A 24,056-nucleotide genomic window follows, 5' to 3' on the forward strand; every position below is an offset into this window, starting at 1 on the left:
CAATAAAGCAACATGCAAAGGGTTTATAATATTAGTATGATGACTTTAAACATTAGAATTTGCCTTCAGCTCAGGATCCATGAGGGAAACTATATCAACAGATTTATTCTTATCATGGTAAACTCTTCACTCCACTGCTCAGCTATCTCATGTAGACAAGAGGCCCAGCAGACCTGCTTCAATGCAGTGTGTGTGTTGTTTAAGCAGCACAAATCTCACTGCTGCTGGCTTTAGGAGTGAACAAGCCTGGACAGGTTGGCAGGTATGGTGTCAAAGGGTACTCTGTGAAAGGAGAAAGTCAAAAGCAGTACAGACTGATGCCTGCAATAATATTTTTTGTATATTCAGTGCATTGGAAGCGGCACGTATTGAAGTTCAAGCAGTGCTGTTTTAATAGTTGACACAATGCTCTTTAAATGTTAAAATTAGCACCCCATTTGATGAGAGTATGATGAACCCTTAGGGCAGTTAAGCCACACTTCTGCCCTTTTTTCTTTTTTAGAAGGTTTTAAGGTGGAATTAACTCCACAGCCCACTTAGTGAGTGCATAAAGGATTACAGTTCCTCTGTGTCTGTTGTTGTTCTGGAGAGGGTGCAGCGAACAGACAGCTGTTGTTGCTGTGACGGTGATGTAACGTCTGTCTGAGTGTCTCTGTGAAGCTGGAGAAAGTGGCCATCCGACGGGCTGACTGCCGGGATGATTGGATGAGGAGCTTTCCTTAAATTATGGAGAAGCAGGTGTACTGAACAATACGTGCGGCAGGTGTGTGTTCTCCTGGATGGTTAATCAGCATTTTTGAGGCTGCATGGAAGGCATGTACAAACGAGCAGAAGCATCACATTACACTTATCTATATTGTAAACAACCAATTTGTATTTTGACGATAGAGAGAGCTGCACGTCGTAGCAGAGCTAGAAGAGGCTCAAATGGTCAAGACAGTTGTTTACCCTGAAACAACTGATTGATCAGCAAAATGATTGATTGTGTATGCATGGTACACACATATATGTTACACAGCATTAAAACTGATAGAGTTCAACTATTATCCTGGATTATGGAGACATCATTTACAAAATTATCCCAAGCACCGACACTCTTTATCATTCAGCCATCTGCTTTGCCACTACTGCACCCTTCCACACTCACCACTGCGACCACTATAAATTGGTGAGGTGGCCTTCCCTTCATACTTGGCGGCTTCACCACTGGTTTAATTTCATTTACAAATCAATTCTGGCCAATACACCTCCCTACCCGTCCTCTCTTCTTCCCGTTACCCATAATCCTCATCATACTAGGTGTAGTGAATACATCAAGCTCATCATCCCCAATACCTCTACTATTTTTGGCTGGAACTCCTTTCGCTTTGCAGCAGCTAACGACACTTTACAAAACACTCTCAAACTTACAACCCCGACTCCACTCACCAGCTTCAAGCTTAAAATCCAACAGACTGTAGTTGACTGTTGCTCCTGCTGATCACGCCAGACTTAACTTACATACTTATATATACACGCACACTTTCTTAGACCTCATGCACACCGTTTTTCATTCACATGCATATGCCCCCATGCTTCTTGCTTGTTTAATTTTGTTGTGTCTGTAATTTACATGTGTATTTATTCCTGCTGGCGCCTCTTGGCCAGGTTGTGTTTGCAAATGAGAACTGGTTCTTAAACATTTCTACCCGGTAAAATAAAGGTCAAATAAAAATAAATAAAATTATTTCCTTCACGGACACATAGTGTGCGGATAAAACCCAGTTAGAAATAATAAAAAAAAGAAACAAAAAAAACAAAAAAACACTGCAGCATTTCCATGGTAGCTCAATCTGCCCCAGAGGAAACAGCCCTGATACCTCCTGACCTCCCCAGTGTCAAAAGTTCCCAAAGAAGCTGAGAACTGTAGTTTTCCTTCCTCTTCCTCTGAACTAGCTGATAATTTACCATAGCACCAAAGCGCTGAGTAACACCACGACCATGTGACTCATTTTCCCACCAACACAAGCTAAAAGGACCACAACTTTACGACTTCCTTGAAACAGCAAAACCCAAATTCCCTTCTCACCTTACCCACCTCTTCCCCTCTGTGGCCTCCCCCCTCCCTGTCTCTCCTCCCCACCTAATTAGCAAGTCCCCCCTCCTCCTCCTACTCTTCCTCCTCCATCACTGAGTTTGCCTCCGAGGCGTCAGCAGAGCAGCCAATGGCAGCGAGGAGGATGTGGCACTCAGCCTGCCCACCAATGAACTCACACAGTGGGCGGGGCCTGTATCAAGCCCCTCCCCAGCTCTTTCTCTCTCTCTCTGCCTCCTGCAGCTAAACTTGCTGTCTCACTCATGCTTCCTGGCTTTACTCACATGCACAGAGGAGGAAGAGCTGTAGAGTCTTAGCCACACATGAAGCAGCTCTGTCTATTTTAAACCACACCGGATTGGACTGAGGATATCTTTATATCTCTGGCGGTGTGTGACAGATTGTGTCTTTGAAACAGGGCCAGGGCACAGTTTGAGCTGAGTTGAACATTTTTATTTTTGGGGTGATTTTTTGTCCATCTGTAGGTGGACGTGTGAGTGTGTCTGTGCGAGTGAGTCTGTATGAGTGTGTGAGAGGAAACAAGGAGCAGAATGATTGCGGCCCAGCTACTAGCCTATTACTTCACTGAGCTCAAGGATGACCAGGTTAAAAAGGTGAGTGGTTTCTGTGTCTTCTGCCTCCATTTTTTTTGGTGCTTGATGTTTGTGTGTGTTTTTGAAGGAGGTGAACAAGAAACAAGAGGAGAGGAGCACATGTGTTGTAGAGGTCATTGAGTTTATGTCTTATGTCTCCATCCTAACTTTACGTGGACTTTTCCAGCACAGCACATGTCAGGAATACTTTCATATTCCACGTGTGTCTTCAGGCAAGTGAATGCAACGTTCACATGGTATTGAGAGAACAGCGTAAGACAGACCTATCGTACTTATTTCACATTGAGTAACATTCAGAATTAGACTCGCATCAACCCGGCACAGTGAGACGTGACAAACTGCACAGGGGTGTGTTTATGTAGTAAGATGTGTGAGTCGGCATGACACAAGAGTGTGTGTGTGATTGGTGCCATGATGTAAGATGTGGGAGGTGTGGCGAAGAGGAGGAGAGAGGAAGTCAGTGTGCAAGGATGAAAGGACACACAAGGGCGAGGAGAAGGTAGAAGTTGGCGCAGAAGTTGTTTCAGGGGTCACCGAGTTTCTGTTGTGTTCTCGTTAAAATGATACGTTCACTTTCATTTCTCTCACTGGAGCTTAACACAGTAAGAGGAGGAGAGTGAGACCTGGAAGAGGAAGATCAATTATTCAGTTGAGCAGCTGACCATTATTATTGATGGCCAGTTAGCCGAATACACTGTGTGTGTTTTTAGTCATAGATTCTGTGCCAAAGAGCAGCAGCGTACACGATGTACACAGAGTGCACATGGTGTGTCCCAGCGTCCATATGCTCGGTCTTACAAACATCAGTGTGTGAGCTAAAAGAATAAAAGCTGACAGAAGTGTAAATGAGACAAAACTGGAGCCTGGAGCTAGCACTTCTAGCTTCTTTTAGTATGTTTTAAAGACTGACTTTGAGAAGTGATATGAGGGGAGCACCATGAATGTGTGTCTTTCATAACTTCTCAGCTCAGCGCCCACCGCTGCAAGGCTTCTGCTGTAAAACTGACTGGACCAGTTTAACTCGCCCTCTGACAAGTATGCGTGCATTTACTGAAGGAAAAAGAGCCTTTCCAGTCACTTCCTTCTTGAATAAATGCGCCATAAAAACCCATGTTGCCAGGCACCAAACAGAGCTGCGTTCTATGAACTAACGCAGTCTCATGAAGTAGAACTGACTCAGGGGAAGTTGAAAATCCTCCAGACTCGCTTGTGTCATACTGGACATTTCAAACGTCTTAGTCACATGTTGAAACTATTCCAAGGCCATTTCTCAACATGTGCTTTTTGATTCATACATGTTGCAGGGTCCCTTTAAAGTCGCTCACGGATGATGTCACACGTCAGCTGCAGATTTTGCATCAAACCCACGTCTTTTTCCTGCATGAATCCTCCCCCCTATTGCACTCTTCTTTCTAAGTTCAGTTAAATAGTTCGCTGTTTGTCCGCACACGGCGATACACAGAGCTGCGATCCCCAGGTGAGCTCGCTGTGGCAAAGTCAGATCACATTCTGTGAAGGTAAAAGACATTAATCAGCAGCTAGGATCTGATGTAATACAACACATCTCTCTCCCTCTTTACTCCTGCTCTCTTCCTCTCTCGCCGCCTCCCTAAAATAGGCCAGCTTTGAACCATGTGACCACAGGTGACAGGAGGAGAAGGCTTACACCCACACGCTCACACACAAAGCCAGGTGTGTAGCCATTGTGTTGCTTTTCAGTGATCCGGTTTGTCTAGGCCTCAACAAACACTTCTCTAGTTGTGAAATTGCATGTAGCTAAAAAAAAAACAGAGCAGTCATAAGTGTAAGTGTATGGATAATCTCATCATTGGCAAGTTTTCAGGTAAACTGTCTGTGCTTGTCAAAGAGACTCTGAGCGTGTCTCCCGTCCACTCGTTCCGCTGCAGTGTCCTTGACTGTAGCGAGGCCGTTAGTGGGCATCCGAAGCACTGTTTTAGTTTGTGTGTGTGCATAAGGTGCAGGAGGGGGGCAGTGTAGAGGACAGTATTTTTCCACATGGCCAGGCTGTGTCCGTGCACAACGCCGCGCGCACGTACATGCACGAGTGGAGTCGGGTTTCATTGCAAATCAACCTCGTGGCGACGAGGAGGACGAGGCATTGTTGAGAGGAGGAATGCAAACAGAAAGAAAGGAACAAGAAGCAACCGGGAAGAGAAGGCGGGGGGAAGGAGAGGCAGGCAGGCAGGGAGGGAGAGAGGGTGATCTCCTCCTGAAACTTAAACCAAGCTCTGGGCGGCGTCACAGAAAGTCGTGTCAGAGGTGTGTTGAGGAGTAAACATGGCCTTTACAGACTCATGTGTGCAGCCCAGCAGAGGCCTCGTGTCTCCTAACTGTCAATTAGTGGAAGAAGTGGACCCTCACGTTTTGGTCTAATTGTAAAACTAAGATAAAATCCTCAGTGACAGATGGAGATGAATCTTATTTATTGTGCACACGCTACAGTATATTCTACAGTAGAGATACGTCTATGAGCTGTGTCAGATCAGATGATGCCCTGCTATGACGAAGTGCTGAGACATGGTTTCCTTGCTGCAAACTGCTGAGTCAGAGATGCTAATTTCTTTCCTGCAGCAGGAACTGAATGTAGTCTGGGGGTTGGTGGATTTCTGTTAGTTCTGCGTGGAGCGATGTGGAAAACGACTACTTTTACTGCTCCTGTTTGCAGTCAAGGACCAATCGGAAATGTTGTTTAAGGTTCTATTTAATTTGCTGACTGGAAACACATTGTTATTTGAAGCAAGCCTCAAGAAGACAGTCTTATGGTGAGCTGAGTGCCAGCATAGAGGATAGTTCGCCTCAGCTCTTGCAAGTGAAAACATTATGTGTAAATGAGGAAAAATTATGTTGTATTAAGTACCAACAGTGATGATGAGTAAGAATACGTTATGGGAGGAATGTACCAGAGCAGGAACACTGGCAGGAGGAGCTACGTGTAGCAACAGCTGGCATACACAGAATGAGTTGGCAGCTTAAATAGCTCCGAGCATCAAACTTGAATGGATCTGTTCGCATCAGCTGACAGCTAGAGTTTGTGCACATGTCCTGTGGTTAGCAAATACAAGCTTAACAAGTTCATTCACAGAAACAAAAACAATGCTTCAGGAAGGTTAAACTGATTTCTTTTTTTGACAATATTTCATAAAGTAGTGTTAAATGTCATCTATTTTTGCATTTGATGGCCAACACATTTACAAGCTCATGACTTGTTAATGTTAATAGATGCAAAAAGGTGGTGATGTTTTCCCAAATTAGAATTTGCAATCAGGTCATAGAGGCTGAAGGGAGCAGGATAGACTCAACCACAAGGAGCACTCAACCAAAACAAAGAGCTACAGGCTGTTGATTATCAGTGGAATCGCCACGACTAGCAACCGTTTCCCATTACAGGGATTTATTTGTACCAATGTGAATATCAATAATATCAATAACAAAACTTCAACAAGGTGTCACTTTATGTTCTGAACATATGCCAGTAAAGAAGTGTTTCGTTTAGAGAAGCTTTTCCTTGACTGTTGATCTTTACTTCATATTCAGCCATAAAAATGAATGGTCTTAACATTCTGTGTGAGATGTTTGTGGAAACAGTAGATACTTGTGGTGCAGCAGCTCTAGCTGAGCTCTACTTTCATTTCCCTCATGTTGGGTTAAACAGGCCAAACACACAAAAAAAAATCATTGAAAAAAAAGAAAGAAACTTTGTGGGTTTTTGTTGTCGTCATACGCCAGCATGCAGTTTGAAGAAGCATTTGGTCACGTAGCGTGATTAGGTTAATTTTGTCAACTCTGATTATAGGTATATGGTTTTCTTTTTTGTCAGACATATTTAAGTAGGAGCTGTTTTCACCTTTTGACATTTTTCGACTGACACTTCAGTCTTCCTCAGAAACATCACTGATGTCTGTGGTGATGTTCCCATCCAGGAAACCACCAGCTGAGAAAGTCACGTCACCATAGACGTTTGTGATGTTTCTGAGGAAGACTGAAGTGTCTGGTATATCTGCTTACCTTCATATCTGGTTATTATATGCAAACTATATCTATTCCATTTTGCAGTGTTTTGAATTTGTCAACCATATTTCTTTTAACTATTTTTTTAGATTTTGGAGGTGTTCAGTTTGCATGCATGTGTTTGTTGATGTCTGCATGGAAAGAGATTGTCTGTGTGAGTGTTTCTGGTGTAATTGAGATCACAGCTGCTGAGAGTTCACTGCAGCGTCATGAGAGGAGGGTCGAGCACAAACTTGCTGCTGTTAAAGTGTGCCCTCTAACCACAGAATAGACTTTGGTATAAAATACAGCACAGAGCCTATTTGTTGCACGGTCCAGTATGTTCACAGTACTGATACATTTTACTGAGTTTCTGAAGGTGGGAGCTAACAGTTGCTCAGCTGGGGGCTCCAGTCTGACAGGAACATGTGCTAATGAGCTTTCATCCCAGAGGCAGACTCCACATTTAGACTGAATATAGGGAATGTAACACCCACAGAGTGGTTAACAGTTACTGCTGCTGTCTTGCGTGCGACTGTCCAACCATTTTGGCTCACAGTTTGTTTACATTATTTAAGCAGCGATGCGTAGTTAAACAACATATCGGCATTTGTGTCAAAGACGTGTTAACACCTGGACTGACGATTTACAGTAGTTCAAATTTCACATCTCATCAGCTCAGCTTTAATCTCAATCAGTGCTGGAACGCATGTTATCATTTCACATTTCACATTGTTTGAATGGTCCTTTAACTATCTGCAAATGAAATCAAAAGGCTAATATTGCTGATTGCAACCTTTATGTGTCATATCATGTGTCAGCACAAAGGCCTGCATGACTTAAGGAAAATCTGCAATGTGTGATGACTTTGCTCAATATTCCAATCATGATGTGGTTTGTGATGAATAGTCAAATATTGAAGTGTATTAGCGCTACAGCTCCTACATCTGTCCACTTTAATAGGTACACCGTTAAAACAGACCTCAGATGCTTAAACAACTACCCATGTCGACTGAATGAAGAAATGAATTGACTTATTTTAAACATGCTTTTATTAACAAATAATACTTCAGGGAATTTTACTTTCTTTGCTCCCTTTGAAATATTTTCTTCAAAACTTGACATCTTCCTTGCCCGTGTCTATTTCTTTAAACATTGTGCTTGTAGTCGTCACCAAATTGATTGTTCTGAGAGTAGCTGATGAGTTATGTGCTGCACGTCATATAACAGTCTGATGATCATCCAATTATGAGTCCTAAAGATGACTTCAAGGGTCAATCCAGCTTTCGTATAAAGTCAAAGTGAAAGGACTTTTAACCAGAGTTGTAAGTGAGTCATTTCTTACAACCTAAATGCATGACTAATGTATCCAAGGCTTCATCTACAAATGCAGATGTACGCATTCACTTTGCATGATGCGATGCTGAGCGTGAATACATAGTGTCTACATTTCTCTTTAATAATTTCAGGCAGTCTTTTGTGTTTATTGCACATATTCATATCACTATGGGGATTAAACATTATACAGCTTTTGGGTCAGCACTAGTGTAACGCACATATATTTTCTCTACTATAAAATCCGTTTCTGGCACCAGCAGATCACAAAACAGAGCTGTTCTGTTCCGGACACCAGAGCTGTTTCAGGAAACGTTGTTAATTTGTGACTCCAGAAACAGGACGTTACAACATTCCTTCCAAAGACTTTTACTGTAAATACTCAGGCAGACGTCACAGCACATCCAAGCATTGTTCGAGAGTGAATATTTCACGTGATCATGTTGAAGTGTGATGTGCTGTTTGTCACATAGCAGTGATGATAATCCAGTTATGAGTCCTACTGATGACTTAAAGGGTCAATCTGCTCTTTACTGAGCAAGTCATGATGACGGGGACATTCAACCAGAGCTGTATATGAGTAACATTCAGTGACGTTTGCCACCCTTTCAAATTATAATCTCAAATCACCCTGTGTGATGCAACAATGGCTTTCACCAGGATTGTTTAACATCCTGTTTGTGAAAGGCCACACAGCTCAGCCCGTTTGCTTCATCGGCCGCGGTTAAGAGAGCAGGTCGTGTCAACAGGCTAAACTTTATCATTTCCAGATACGATGACAAACATCTTTTATCTGTGGGTTTGGTGCAATTTCTAATCAGAAAAACTTCTGACTTGCCCTGTCTGTATATGCAGCCTTATCACTGTCATACAAATAATAAAACCGTAAGGAACACCAGTCTATGTAATGTGACCTTTTGAAAGGACAAAGATGATGATGCACTATTCACCATATACTGACTGCACAATCAGACTGAGTAAAGATATTCGCTCAGTTATTGTGCAATAAAGCAGCATAAAAATAGTGATTATATTGTATGGCTGTGATTCGTCTCTGGGAACAGTTTAGATGTTTGTCGTTTCAGAAGGTGGATTAGCCTCATGAAAGACTACGAGCTTTATGGGATGGGCGGTTAGTCATAATAACGGCATCACTGTGCTTCTATTGTGTCGTTAGCAAACACAGTGACTTTAAGTATAAACTGAGGCTGTGTCAGACGATACAGTGTCAAAGTTTATGTGTGAATCCTAACATGTGACCTTGATATCAACAGTATTGTTGCGTCAGATTGATGATTAATGGTTAAGATTGATCTGAAACATGTTTTTGGTTTATTTTCAGATCGATAAGTACCTGTACTCCATGCGTTTCTCTGATGAGACGTTACTCGACATCACGCAGCGGTTTCGGAGGGAGCTGTCCAAAGGACTCGGCCGGGACACGAATCCCACTGCTGCGCTGAAGATGCTGCCAACGTTTGTGCGGTCAATCCCTGATGGATCAGGTGAGCACGTCTAAACCTGTATTTTATCACTTCGACACCAAGTGACAGCAGAGGCCAGACTCTGTTCTGACCAGAGAGCTATGGAGCCAAAAGTGTTCCTCTACAACAACAGCCAAAGAACTACAGAGTGTGTAGGTTTAGTATATTAGCAGAACCACAGGTGACAGATGGAGATTATGATGATTAAAGACCCCCTTCTGTGAAACTCAAGTTGTTTCCCTTGTTTAACTCTCTGGGTTCTCCGGCTTCCTCCCACAAGGTCCAAAAACATGTTGAGGTTAACTGCTGATTCTAAATTGTCCGTAGGTGTGAATGTGAGTGTGCTTGGTTGTCTGTCTCTAAGTGTAGCCCTGTGATAGACTGGTGACCTGTCCAGGGTGTCCCCTGCCTTCACCCTGAGTCAGCTGGAATAGGCTTCAGCCCCCCCGTGACCCGAGTGAGGATTAGGCAGTGTATGGATAATGAATGGATGGATGGAAAAACTTACCCAGAACTAAGTTTTTAGTAGTTAAATCAATGTCTGTTGAGTCCGGTGAGTTAGCTGTCTAGTCCACATGCAGCATAAAGTTTTGCAGATAACATGGTGTAGTTTGTTTTGCAGCAATAAGGTGACAGAGAGCCGCTCGTTGTTCTCTCCTGTTGTCTGTGTTAAATGTTAATGCCTGGTCATTTGCACACAGACATTATGGATTTTCAAACTGCTCCGTGATCAATGCTGTACGTCAGCTGTCCTCTCTCCTTCATTCGTCATTATGTCATTGTCTGCTGTGTGCGTCACCGCAGTCCCTCTGCCCTTCACTTAAATGTGAGGCAGGATTTTTTTCCTCACCTTGTACGTGCTGTTCTCTGGGAGGAGATTGTCCGTCAACCTGAGCTGAGAGGCAGATTTTATTACATTAGTCAGCTGTATGTTAATGGCAGCAAAGCTTGCGTTTCCCTTCACACGTGAACACAGACTTTTCTATTCTGATCTATTCTATTGTAACTCGATTCTAACAACACGAGAGCTGCAGCTCCAGACACACAACGTTACAGACACAGATCAGAGATTAACACTAATCCTGCTGCCATTGTTGGAGAAGTAATTCCTAAAGGTACAGTGATGCAGATGCAGACACCTGGAGTTACATAACAAAGTGTTTCTAGTCTCCTCGCTGCTTCATCCTAAACATCGAACCGTGCTGCTGCAGAGGACAAAGTGGGACAGTTTGGAGTTGCTGTTTTCTGATATTGACTTATTAATGAATTGTTATTTTACATTACATCCATAATAATGTCCTTATTGGTAGTTAACATAGACACATAGAGTTGGGAGGTTGGATTGTTAGTCCAGCAGGTTAAACACAGGCGGAATTAGCCTGCGTTTTGTTCAGCTGATAACTTGACGGTAACGACAGACTGGACCCATAAATCCATCAGTTTGCTTTGTGGTGATTAAAATAACTGAATTCAATCTTTCTACATTATCTTGGATATTCACAGATGTGTCACAATATCACAACACGTCTTCATTTCCACTAACCAACAGTGAATTTAAAACTATTTAATGTTTTCTCATCATTTTAAAACCACAACCACTCTTCCATTTCCACAAACTAATGCTACCGTAAATGGGATTTTTTTTTGTTTTTATTTTGTGTCCTTGGTGTGTTTGAGATAAACTATCGGTTACCAGCAGGACCATGCTGACCTGACCTCGCTTTGCCCAAATACTGGTGACAGAAGATCATAACAATAATGTGAAATTACAGAAGAGGGTAAAAGCCAAGTAGTAGTTTGTGCTCTTATTATCACATTTACTCTTAAATAACATAATGTGACATAATGCACATCATGAATTTCTATATTTCAATTATTGTTGTACCATCATAACTTCCAGCAGTGTCAGAAAAATATTTAAAGGGTTTGTAAATTAGTTGATACACAAATCAATGACCTTTACCGTCAAACTGTTTGTTTATACTTCTTAGAGTTAGATTTGTTGGATCACAGAAGAGGAAGAGCTCAAATGAAACAGGAGGCAGTGAGACAGTAGCAGACCATATCTGTAGTGACTGAGAGGTTATTGCCAGTTTTATCAAAGGTCAATGCGCTCTTATTATGGATGAGCCGTGATAAGCAGCTCCTAATCAGACAGCTATAAATCCATTATGTTAGACAGAAACTGTAAACTATGGTGCCAGTGTGCTGGTGAATGACTGTGAACTAAAAATGTACCAGAACTTAGTGCTCTGTCATCACAGGCAGCAACACAACACAGGGTCTCATTATCCAGTACATTAGGGCTCAAGGTCACATTTAACACACCAGACGTTTCTTTATGCCTCTGCATTATAGAAAAACAAACATTCTAAGCATTTTAACACAGCAGCATTCATTCATACGTAGATAATATTTTAACATTTACTAGACAAATTAACTACTTCTAACACTTTTAATAATATTAATAATACACAATTTACATTTCACAGATGTTTGTCACTTTGAATAAATGTGTACGTGCTGCTTTTCCCATCTCTATAATAATTGAATTTACTCATGAAGTATCTTCTCTGATGAGCTCCTTATCAGCTGAAATATGCCAGTGGTGGAATGAATCATTAACCAATAAATATACAGGAGGTTATAGGAATCATGCAGTATTACACATCAGCACACACACTCATGAAGAAACCGAGCACATGTATTACTTCCTGCTACTCTGTATTTGGAGGAGCTGACAGGTCAGAGCTAAAGCTATCTGGAACATCTTTCCATATAGAACTTCTTCCTTATGGCACATTGTGTGACATTATTTCATAGTGAGAGCTCTATTTGTTTATGAGGCACGTATTCCTGTTGAGGGATTGGCTGTGTATCATACAGTAATGTGGAACACACAGTACTTTCCTGAGGAAGAAATGTCAAGCGCTAATGCTGATGTACCTAAATACACTGGCATTTCTCTCCCTCCCTCCCTTTACCTCCTCTGACCTTCTCCTATACTGTCTCATTCTGTTCCAACAGAGAAAGGAGACTTCATTGCTCTGGATTTGGGAGGCAGCAACTTCAGGATCCTCCGCGTCAAAGTGAGCCATGAGAAGAAACAGACCGTTCAGATGGAAAGCCAAATCTACGACACACCGGAGGACATCATGCACGGCAGTGGAACAAGAGTAGGTTTATGCTGAAACACAGACAGACACATACACAGTCTCTCCAAAGAACCTGCACCAACCTCTTCCTCCCTCCACCTCTGCTCCAGCTGTTCGACCATGTGGCAGAGTGTCTCGCTGACTTCATGGAAAAACACAACATCAAAGACAAGAAACTCCCAGTTGGGTTTACCTTCTCCTTCCCCTGCCAGCAGACCAAACTAGATGAGGTAAAGCACGTGGTCGACTTCCGTAGCGTGTTCAATTTATTATTCTTCATGCAAATGTCTGACAACCTATCTTGCAGTCTATTTACATGATGAGCTGCCACAGTAGTTGAGGCGTGATCCAATGTAACCTGGTTGTGCCCGGCTCAGCCCAACAAACCTCGACTCACCTGAACGTGAAATCTTTCTTTTTCCTGTCTCATTTCCCTCTGGCTCTCTGTGCTTGTCTCCAGGGCTACCTGATAACGTGGACAAAGCGTTTCAAGGCCAGCGGAGTGGAGGGGATGGATGTTGTCAAGCTGCTCAACAAAGCCATCAAGAAACGAGGCGTGAGTCTCATCTTTTGTCTCACTCACGTTCACTTCACCTCTGTTGCATTTGGTTTCATTTTAGGATGCAAAATGGCACAGATGGCAGCTGTCAAAAGCTCACCGACATGCCGGTGTTTTTATTTGTTTCAGGACTATGATGGTGACATCATGGCAGTTGTGAATGACACCGTGGGAACCATGATGACCTGTGGCTTCGACGACCAGCGCTGCGAAGTCGGCATCATCATCGGTACTGTGCATCTGAATAGTTCATGCACCAGTCAAATTCAAAGAGTGTGTGTGGCAATAAATTCAATACTTTTCAAACAGCCAACTACAAATTAGATACAACTAAAAAATTGACAAACTGAGTGCCAATATTCATCTGTGCTTTGTTTTGTGAATCAAGGAAATAATTGCAGTCACTTTATCTGATAAATGTGTTGCTGTGTCTTCAGGTACGGGCACCAATGCGTGCTACATGGAGGAGCTGCGTCACATTGACCTGGTGGAGGGAGACGAGGGCCGGATGTGTGTGAACACCGAGTGGGGAGCCTTCGGAGACGACGGAAGGCTGGAAGACATCAGGACAGAGTTTGACAGGGAGATAGACCGAGGCTCCATCAACCCAGGCAAACAGCTGTACGTCAAACCAAAACGTGTCACTTCCTTGTTCACTCCTGAGATAGAATGAACTCCTAAGCTGCAAGGCCGACGCAGAATGAGCTGATGACTACCTGTCAGCCACACTGTTCTGTATTGTTTTTAAACATTTTTGATTTTTAAAAAGAAATACAAGATGCCTTTAGCTTCAGATCAGCTGCTAAAAATATAGCTTCTAGTGGCATATTTAACTACAAGAGGACTGCTGTGTGTTGGAAACAATGAGGTGTTGTGGTATTTAACCCAAAACTTTCTTGATGTCTGTTGTTTTCTTGCGCCGTAGATTTGAGAAGATGGTCAGTGGGATGTACCTGGGGGAGCTGGTTCGTCTCATCCTGGTGAAGATGGCCAGAGAAGGCCTGCTGTTTGAGGGAAGGATCACCCCTGAGCTTCTGACTAAAGGGAAGTTTGAGACCAAGCACATCTCGGCCATAGAGAAGTAAGTCACACTACGGGACTGCAACAGGTCAATTCACTTGTTTTATCAAGTTGTTCCACAGAAGAAAAGCATTCATAGTCAATCTTATCAGTTTCTAGTCCATCATAGCATCTCTTTGTCTCTGTTCATCTCCCCTGTTTAGGAGTAAGGAGGGCTTGTCCAAGGCAAGAGAGATTTTAATCAAACTTGGCGTCGAGCCCTCAACGGAAGACTGCATCGCTGTGCAGCATGTGGGTATCGCTGCTGAATTACCACTTGAATCATGTAAATCCTGCCTCTCAAGGAGGACATGTAAATAGTGAAAAGTATATTGAAGTAGTTCATGTTTCACTTTTACACAAACCACTTAAAGCTAAGTGAAAGAATGAAATGAAATGAAAATATTTGACCCCTACTGTAGTATTTTTGGCGTTTGTGTTCAGGTTTCTTTTAAGGACAAATGGAAACAGTTTCCTTTTGCAGCATGTCTGAGCACTTTTGATTTAAAGAATTACTTGAAACATTTATGGGACTTCCGAGTTGCTGCTTCATGAATTTCTCCCCTCACCACTCCTCCTCCTCCAGGTTTGTGCCATCGTGTCTTTCCGCTCTGCCAACCTGATAGCTGCCACACTGGCTGCCATTCTAAAGAGGCTAAAGGAGAACAGAGGAGTGGCACGTCTCCGAACCACTGTCGGGATTGACGGCTCTCTGTACAAGATGCACCCACAGTGAGTGTCGATAAGATTAAAAACAAGCTGTATGATAGCTCACCTGGTTGAGCTGGCGTCCCATGTGCAGGGCTACAGTCCCAATGTGGAGGTCATGGATTCGAATCCCGCTCATGACCCTTTCCCACACGTCCTCCCCCCATTCTTCTCCCCTACTTTCCTGTCTCTCTCTCACTAACACTATCCAATAAAGGCACAAAGGCCAAAAAAAACCAAAAAAAAACAAGCTGTATGGATTTGTATTTCTCTTACATGCATTATCTTTTAATATCATGCATGTATCACTTTTCAACAAAATTGTTTGTGAATTGCCATCAGCCAATGGAACTAACTATAAATCCCAAATTATTGTCCATCAGTATGTCTGATACTAACCACAGAGCATACATTAGTAAGTTCAGCACCTAAACTGTCTTCCATCTGTTCCAGGTATGCCCGTCGTCTTCATAAGACTGTCCGACGTTTGGTCCCTGACTCCGACGTCCGATTCCTCCTCTCAGAGAGCGGCAGTGGAAAAGGTGCTGCCATGGTGACAGCTGTGGCCTACAGACTCGCCGAACAGTCGCGACACATTGCCCAAACACTGTCTGAATTCCGCCTGACAAACGAACAGCTGCTAGAGGTGAGGAGAGGGATAGTGTGTCGCCTTACTGTGTGTTAATCCAATAATCAGATGAATTTAATGATCGAAACATTCTTTACTTCTTCAGGTAAAGAAGCGAATGAGGACAGAGATCCAAAATGGCCTTTCAAAGAGCACTCAGGACTCTGCCACTGTCAAAATGTTGCCAACCTTTGTACAAAGCACTCCCGACGGCTCAGGTAAAAACACGTGGACTCGCTCACATGCTTGAACATATGCAAGCTGACGGTTTGTTTTGGCACATCTGCTATTAGGAGAGAACAGCTACTATCATTGCTCGGCAGCTAAGCTCCTGATTACTGGCTCACACCATGTCAAACCTCTCAGTGACTGATGGAGCCCTCGGCCAAAAATAATTATCACTGGAATGTCGTATTCTCTGTACTGTCGTCACAGTTTGTCCTAAATAATCCTGTTTTATTTTTGCAAATTTTGAAATCCAAGACAGACAGAAAACATCCAACTGTGTCCTTGTAGGGTCTTTACATACATGTACCCAACAGGGAGACAGTGTTTGTATCCGTAAAATACAACTGCAGATAATCACCCTCAGATGTTCATTTAGATCACTGGACTGTGAGTATTTTGGCTCCTGGTTGTGCGTTTATGTCGGTCTCTCTGTTTATGTGTTTATCCAGAACATGGTGATTTCCTGGCTTTGGATTTAGGAGGAACCAACTTCAGAGTTCTGATGGTCAAGATTCGTTCTGGAAAGAGGAGAACGGTGGAGATGCACAACAAGATCTACGCTATTCCTATGGAGGTGATGCAGGGAACAGGAGAGGAGGTGAGCTGGACCATCAGACATCCGTCATGTGACCCAATAATCCACATTAAACTGAATGAATTACACAAGCTGGGCACTGCAGTGGAAGACAGAAGGATAAGTTAAAAGATCTGAACTGAACTGAACAGCAAAGATTACGGTAGTTGTGCAGGAGGCCGATGTGTGACTCTTGTTTGTTTAGTGGTGAGTAAATAGGATAGAAGCTGGGAAGAAGGTCAATAGGTTAAAGGTAGACAAACAGAGCGGCTGATTGGTTGAGATTAGCATCGAGTTGACAATCTTTAAAAGATAGATTTGAACTTAACCCTTGTGCACTGGCTGAAGTTAATCCAGTTTGTCACCTCTGGCCTCTTCACCCACACTCCTCCATCTGTTCCCTTGAGCCCATGACACCACACATGACAGAAAAATCTGAATAACGGCACAATATTACTGTATGATTTCACCGGTGTTTCTCCTAATTTGACCTCTTCTAAAGACTGAGCCCTCTACGATAGAACTTGCACCGACATTATTTTTATTCTCCAGCATATCCTCCAAGTTTCAACCTGAGCAGAGAGCTAATTAGCCAGAGTAAGTGAGAGACTTGTGTAGGTGTGCAGGCCTTTAAAAAAGTGGCTTAAATCCTCATGTTGGTCAGAAAAGCTCCAAGATATCAGACGTGATGTGTGTCCAAACATCACTATGCATTTTATACCATGACTCCCAAATGGTCATGTTGTCGACTAAGGTTCACTATAGTCTATACTGTGCACTCAAATGATCCCACAGTGCCTGGTTAATAGTAAAATAGTGAAAGATTCCATTCTGTCTTTCTGCCCTTAATAACTTCTAATGAAAAAACGATTTGCACCCATTGTGTCTTTATGTTAACTCAACCATCACTTATGGGGAGGGTAATATAAGTACATTAAAGGCTTGATTCATAACAGTAGTGCAGCAGCAGTATTACTGCTTAAGTGATTCAGTGTTTAATTACCATCTTATTGGCCGGTGATGATAGACTGTGGTTGGGCTGGCAACTGTGCGGTGTCCATATACGACACACTCACAGCTGCTTCTCCAGTACTTCTCTTCACAACTGCATGAAATAAAACTAACTTGACTGAAGGTTAGTGACATATGTGAACAACAGAGACCCTCTAAGAGCCATTTTTCTCTGTCACACATCTGAAATCCCTACAGACGAGTGAAATTATAAAGCTGTGCCAAAACACTTAAAAACAATGAGATTCTTAATGGTGCCATACATCAAATTCAAATCTGGCCACTAATTAAAGCTTAATATTGTGGGTGGAAAACTAATAACCAGAAGCTCAAAATGGAATGACATTTAATAGTGTTTTGTTTCACTCATTATCATATCGTTCCTCCTTTTCCAGCTGTTTGATCACATTGTGCAGTGCATCAGCGACTTCCTGGACTACATGGGCATGAAGAACGCTCGCCTTCCTCTTGGCTTCACCTTTTCGTTCCCCTGCCGACAGACCAGGCTGGATGCTGTGAGTGTCCTCTTTTTTTCCCCCTCTCTTATATACATTGTACTGTCTTGTGACTGCATAGCATCATGGGCAAACCTCAAATATTTCCAAATTATTAACTTTATAACACTCAAGAGAAACTGTTTTATTTTTAGCTCAACCGCTCTGGGTTTTTTTTACAAGTGCAAAGAGGGAACAATCTTTTGAGTACACCGTGAAGTTTTTGCATGATGTGCAGAACTCGTGTGTGTCTGTGTGCAGGGCATCTTGGTGACATGGACAAAGGGCTTCAAGGCGACAGACTGTGAAGGAGAAGATGTGGTGGGACTGTTGAGGGAGGCCATTAAGAGGAGAGAGGTAGGATATGAGAAAACAGGATCATTTAGTTGAACAAAAATACAGACTGGGTCATAATACGTGTTTCTTCTTAAGGAATTTGACCTGGATGTGGTGGCCATCGTCAACGATACGGTGGGAACCATGATGACCTGTGCCTACGAAGAACCCACCTGTGAGGTTGGACTCATCGCTGGTTAGTTCACCTTATACTGACTAATTCTGATAAATATTCAGCTTCCTCTGCTCCGCCCCACTAACACACCGTTCTGATTACAGGTACCGGCAGTAACGCGTGCTACATGGAGGAGATGAAGAACATTGAGATGATAGATGAAGACGAGGGACGGATGTGTGTCAACATGGAGTGGGGGGCCTTCGGAGACAACGGATGCCTTGACGACATCAGGACGGAGTACGACCGATCTGTGGACGACTTCTCCCTCAATCCAGGCAAACAGAGGTGCCTCTTATACACAGACATGTTGTGTCCGTGCTCTTCAAGTCAGAAACACGTGAAAACTTTATGTCTTTGATTCATACGCCTATTTATTGGTTTGTGCTTGCTTGTTTCAGATATGAGAAAATGTGCAGCGGCATGTACCTCGGTGAGATCGTGCGGAACATCCTCATAGACATGACCAAGAAAGGATTTCTGTTCAGGGGACAGATTTCTGAAACACTGAAGACTAGAGGCATCTTCGAAACAAAGTTCCTCTCACAGATAGAAAGGTAAAGAAACAAATAAACAGGCACCTGGGCTGTTTGTGCTTGAATTTAAGGAGGGGAGAAGTGTTCTGGACTCGTGCCTCATTTTTCTAAGCTGTAAACGTGACAACATCAGAAACAGGACTCCATTAACAGCCTGCAACAAATTCCCTTTGCTTATTTTGGGTGCAAGTGTTCTTATTCTTTTAAGTGGCATGTTTTGGTTTATTTCTTCTCTTTTACGGTTAAATCTTTCTTCGTGTGTCTCTCTCCAGTGACAGACTGGCTTTACTGCAGGTGAGATCCATCCTGCAACACTTAGGTCTGGACAGCAGCTGTGATGACAGTATCATCGTCAAAGAGGTAAGTAGGACAGAGACGAGTTGTAAATAAAAAAGAATAATGTGTTTTTCTAATTTCTACCTGACTAAAAACTCCCTCTTAAGCATGTAGTAGCTAATTTAGTCTCAAACCTTAACCTGTCCATGTGCACACTGTAAAACAAATGGACACGCACAATACTATTTTGTCAGCCTCATCTTGTGAAAGACAAGAAAGTATGTGACTCTACAGCAGTATAAGACACACGGACACGTTTGAGTTGTGTTTGTTTTTAAGGTTTGGTGGGCGATATGTAGTTTTGTGTGGCAACTATAATCTGCTAACTGTTGCAATAATGATAATGGCTCTTATTGTTAGGTGTGCGGAGCTGTGTCACGGCGTGCCGCTCAGCTGTGTGGTGCAGGAATGGCGGCTGTGGTTGATAAGATTAGAGAGAACCGAGGACTGGACCATCTGGACATCACCGTAGGGGTCGACGGGACATTGTACAAACTACATCCACAGTAAGTGTAATTCATCTTACAAAACTGTTCAGAGTCTACCGAAGTGAATAAAAAGTCAAGATGAGATGTAACAAAGAGAGATCGCAACCTTTACATTTACAAGATGGTTAAAGATGTTGAGCAAACATAGTTGTTTTGCTGTCTTTTATCTTCACACATGATGCTGAACAAGGCGAGATGCTGATTATATACAGTGAATATTAAAGTATCCACCTTCCTTTTCCCCTTGTATTGCTTTTCAACATTAATCATGGTAAATATAATTAGGGTTTTTTGTGTTTGTTTGTTTTTTTTACAAGAATTCACAAAAAAGACTCTTTTGTGTCAAAGTTATAAGAAATTTCTACAAAATAATATCAATTAATTCAAAAAATAAAATATAAAATAAGTGATGGTATTCACATTTCTAGAATATCCCCGGTTCGCATCCCAACCTGGGATCTTTCTGTGTGGAGTTTGGATGTTCTCCCTGTGCAGCGTGGGTTCTCTCTGGGTTCTCTTCCTCCCACAATGTCCAAAAACATGCTGAGGTTAATTGGTCATTCTAAATTGTCCGTAGGTGTGAATGTGAGTGTGCTTGGTTGTCTGTCTCTAAGTGTAGCCCTGTGATAGACTGGTGACCTGTCCAGGGTGTCCCCTGCCTTCACCCTGAGTCAGCTGGGATAGACTCCAGCCCCCCTGCCACCCTACAGATGATTAAGCGATGTACAGATGATGGATGGAGGGATGGTGATGGTATTCACCTCCCTTCAAGTCAGTATTTAGCAGATGGCCACAGTTACAGCACTGAGTCTGTTCAATCAACCATTCACATCTGCACACTGCAATTAGACCCCATTCTTGTTGGTTAGATTGCACAGGGATAATAATTGAAGAGCCCTTTTTAAGTCCAGCTACACATTCTCAATTAGACTGAGGTCTGTGCTCCGACTGACCCACTCCAGAAGATTCACCTTGTTGTTTTTAAACCGTTGCCGTGTAGTTTTGGTTGTATGCTTCGGGTTATTATCTTCCTGGAAAACGAGTCTTCTCCCAAGTTGCAGTTCTCGTGCAGACTGCATTGGGTTGTTCTCTAGAATATCACTATACTTTGCTGTATTTACTTTACTCTTTACCTTTATAAGCCTTCTAGGGTCTGCTGCCAAGAGGTGGCCCCTCATAATGATGCTGCCACCACCATGCTTCATGGTGGGATGATTTGTTTGTGATTATGTGCAATGTTTGGTTCTTTCAGGCGTTAAATAGGCATCTTGGTTGCCTCTCTTACTCATCTCTCTCTGCACAGTCACTTAGTTTTTGAGTCTCTAGGCAGACTTACACATGTGCCATATTCCATTATGTAATTGTGTATTTAACTGTAATCCAAGGGAGGTTCAGTTACTTGGAGATTGTCTTTTATCCATCCCCTGAATTTAGTTTTGAGTCACCTTTTAATGGAGTTGCTTGGAGGGTTCTTTTGTCCTCATGGTGTAATTATAACCAGAAGTACTGACTCACCAATGACTAGAGCTTCCAGATACAGGAGTCTTTATACTACCATCACTTAAGACACATCCTCTGCAATGAGATGATCTCCATGTGTCCATTGTGTAACTTGTAGCACCTATTTGCCGCTCCTTGGTTGAATTAGGAAGTCACTTTAAAGGGGGTGAATACTTATGAATTCACTTGTTTTATGTTTCACATTTTTTCATTAATTGGCATTTCGCTGGAAAAGTCTGTTTCCAAGGGGGAGGTTTCTACTTTCTATCAGCACTGGTCTGTTATGCTGGCTTGATGTGTGGCTAATTTACAAGTTAACCAGTGGAGAAACCATTTATCTTAAACAGACAATCCATGAAGTGTTCAAGTAATTATGAAATCTAAAGATCACTCATGATATTAAGAGTACAAATCTTGTGCATTAGCTGCCTGCAGATCATGTCCACTCATGCTTTAGTTATGTCATAATTAAAGTTCAATTAATTGCTCAATCTCAGCTCAAAAGCTCCATCAACAAAACATAGATTAAATGAATGTTATTTGTTTGGTTGTGGATAAATTCCCTAATCCTATCAATTTACCACCACTTGGGAAATCAAGCAAAGCTAAGCCTTGGTTTATGCTGAACAAAGATCGTCAGAAAGGTTTCTTATTCAGACAGGAGAGCTCTGGCTGTCTTGCACGTGGACATAAAAACTCCTGTTTAACTTGTTAAACATGAAACAAGCGAGTTTGTTCAGATGGTCACCAGCTTTGGCTCCTTCTCTTGCTGGTTGATTTCATGAAGTTAAAACCACGTCCTTTATGTTAGCATTAGTGCCAAACCCCATTCATCATATTTTTCCTCCTAACAAATCTTTTTTGTGTCCGTCTAGTTTCTCCCGGATCATGCACCAGACGGTAAACGAACTGGCTCCTCAGTGTAACGTCAACTTCCTTCTGTCGGAGGACGGCAGCGGGAAAGGAGCTGCTCTCATCACAGCTGTGGGCTGCCGGCTGAGGCAGGAGCTGAACAACAAATAGAAAAAAAAACAAAAATCTCCTCCGTCTCACCCCCTCGACACCTCACCCATTGTCTCCTTTCTTCCTTAATCAAACGAGTCCAATCAACACATCACGCCCCAGTAGCTGCTTTAGTCCGTCTGCGTGACTGAGAGAAAAGGAGTCGGCTCTCTCTGTTGTGTTTAGTCGCAGAGAGTCAGGCACTCTGTCGTAGTTAGATTATTTTTTGATTAACCATTGTAACAGCACCCAGTCTCTTAAGGGGTTTGCAGTTTTTGTGATTCCTGAGGTTAAACTTATCATAGGGATAAAACACGCACATTCAACTCCTGGAAAAATAGAAAAAATGGAAAAAAAAAAATTTGCAGGGCAGAAAGAGGGGGAAAAAAATACTTGACACACTCCTGTAAAGGTCCTCTGTCTCCACCTGGAGGATTCGTCTGGTAACCACAGTCTGTTACAAACTTCCCAGCACACCAGTTGCAGGGTGTTGATCCTTGTGACGTGTTCAATAGATGCAGGGACATAAAAACACTGTTTTACACCAAAGTCACCAAAGTGTGTCTGCTGTGGACTACTCACTGTCTGTACAGGAAGATATATATATAAAAAAAAAAGATAAGAGATGATATATGTGTAATGAGATGAAAGGGAATATTTTTGCTTTAAGATTTTTAATATCTTACCCGAATATAATACAATATGTTATACATATAATGTTGCTATTTATTTTATTTTTATATTGGGAGATGTTGAAAAAAAAAAAAATGTTACTGTTGCAATAATGATGCACACAGAAATCAGCAAAGTTCCCTCAGATGGTGGCCGTCCTCTGTTTACGGGCAGCAACGTGACTGAAGAGGGACTTCTTCTTGATCAGCAGGAAATCGTTTCTGAATGTGCACGCTTGGTAGATTGTAAGACGGCAATCTCTATTATTATCTGTGCTCTAATGTAAAAAAAAATATGTCCTGCTGTCGGTACTAATCACAGCTGTTGTTGTTGTTGTCTGTAGAAGTTCGCTCATCGCCACGGTGAGACTTATCAGTTACCTAGCAACAGCCATGAAACAGGCAATTGGTGCTAACATGAATGCCAGAGGAACAACCATGGCCAAACTGTATGAATATACAAGAACATCACAGTAGCCGAGACTTTTAAGAGGAATTCAAATGTTTTGGCAAGAAAGCATATCCTTACACCGACAAGCTCCCAACAGCTCAGGAGGGTGTTCAACTACTGTATGGCTCATTCATGTAGCACAATTCATGCAAATTCTGAAGTATTTATTTTCTCTTCATCTAGATGATCACTAATATTGAAAGACTGGTGAGTTTGTTCACCGGCAGTTTTATGAGACAGTTATCAATGTAGAGGCTGGCCTCTTTTTTTTGATCAAATATGAAGATGTTTGAGACCATAAGACGGAAAAATGATCTATTCTGAGGTCAGTGGTACCGAGATTCAACACTTTATTTTCCTGCCATCTTTGTAAAATACCAAACGAGTTAGTGGAATTTTCTTTTCCACCTTTTAATCAAACTGTCAGGATAAAAAAAAAAAAAAAAAAAGGCCAGCCTCTCCAGCGCGTCCTAAGCTACTCCGTCTTCCCCAAATTACTCAGTCTAAACGCCAACCCTCGTCATTCACAGAACACCTTAATCTCTTTGCTTCTGTTCACAAAGCCTAGACTGTATCTGTCCAACACTGTCAATCAGTCACTAAATAAAAACAAACCTGTGTCAATCTGAA

General features: G+C 42.3%; 1 protein-coding gene across 1 annotated transcript; it reads left to right on the forward strand.

Annotated features, from left to right (window-relative positions):
• The first annotated feature begins 2,338 nt into the window (after nucleotides 1-2,338).
• On the forward strand, nucleotides 2,339-24,056 carry LOC103373146 (hexokinase-1). The gene is made up of 21 exons (XM_008302966.1): nucleotides 2,339-2,688; nucleotides 9,374-9,536; nucleotides 12,543-12,691; nucleotides 12,781-12,900; nucleotides 13,131-13,226; nucleotides 13,359-13,458; nucleotides 13,667-13,850; nucleotides 14,155-14,310; nucleotides 14,453-14,540; nucleotides 14,875-15,020; nucleotides 15,450-15,642; nucleotides 15,731-15,842; nucleotides 16,302-16,450; nucleotides 17,833-17,952; nucleotides 18,193-18,288; nucleotides 18,364-18,463; nucleotides 18,547-18,730; nucleotides 18,844-18,999; nucleotides 19,251-19,338; nucleotides 19,675-19,820; nucleotides 22,178-24,056. The coding sequence occupies exons 1-21, from the start codon at nucleotides 2,626-2,628 to the stop codon at nucleotides 22,323-22,325; spliced, it is 2,757 nt and encodes a 918-aa protein (XP_008301188.1). The 5' UTR covers nucleotides 2,339-2,625; the 3' UTR covers nucleotides 22,326-24,056.

This window comes from Stegastes partitus, unplaced genomic scaffold (genome assembly GCF_000690725.1).
Source record: "Stegastes partitus isolate 25-593 unplaced genomic scaffold, Stegastes_partitus-1.0.2 Scaffold1915, whole genome shotgun sequence".
Taxonomy (NCBI): domain Eukaryota; kingdom Metazoa; phylum Chordata; class Actinopteri; family Pomacentridae; genus Stegastes; species Stegastes partitus.

Bases quoted from the DNA above. Each gene is read 5' to 3' on its own strand.
- LOC103373146 (XM_008302966.1), top strand. From the start codon at position 2,626: ATGATTGCGGCCCAGCTACTAGCCTATTACTTCACTGAGCTCAAGGAT. The intron at 18,464-18,546 runs GTTAGTTCACCT...TTCTGATTACAG, and splicing joins TGAGGTTGGACTCATCGCTG to GTACCGGCAGTAACGCGTGC. The intron at 19,339-19,674 runs GTAAGTAGGACA...TCTTATTGTTAG, and splicing joins ACAGTATCATCGTCAAAGAG to GTGTGCGGAGCTGTGTCACG.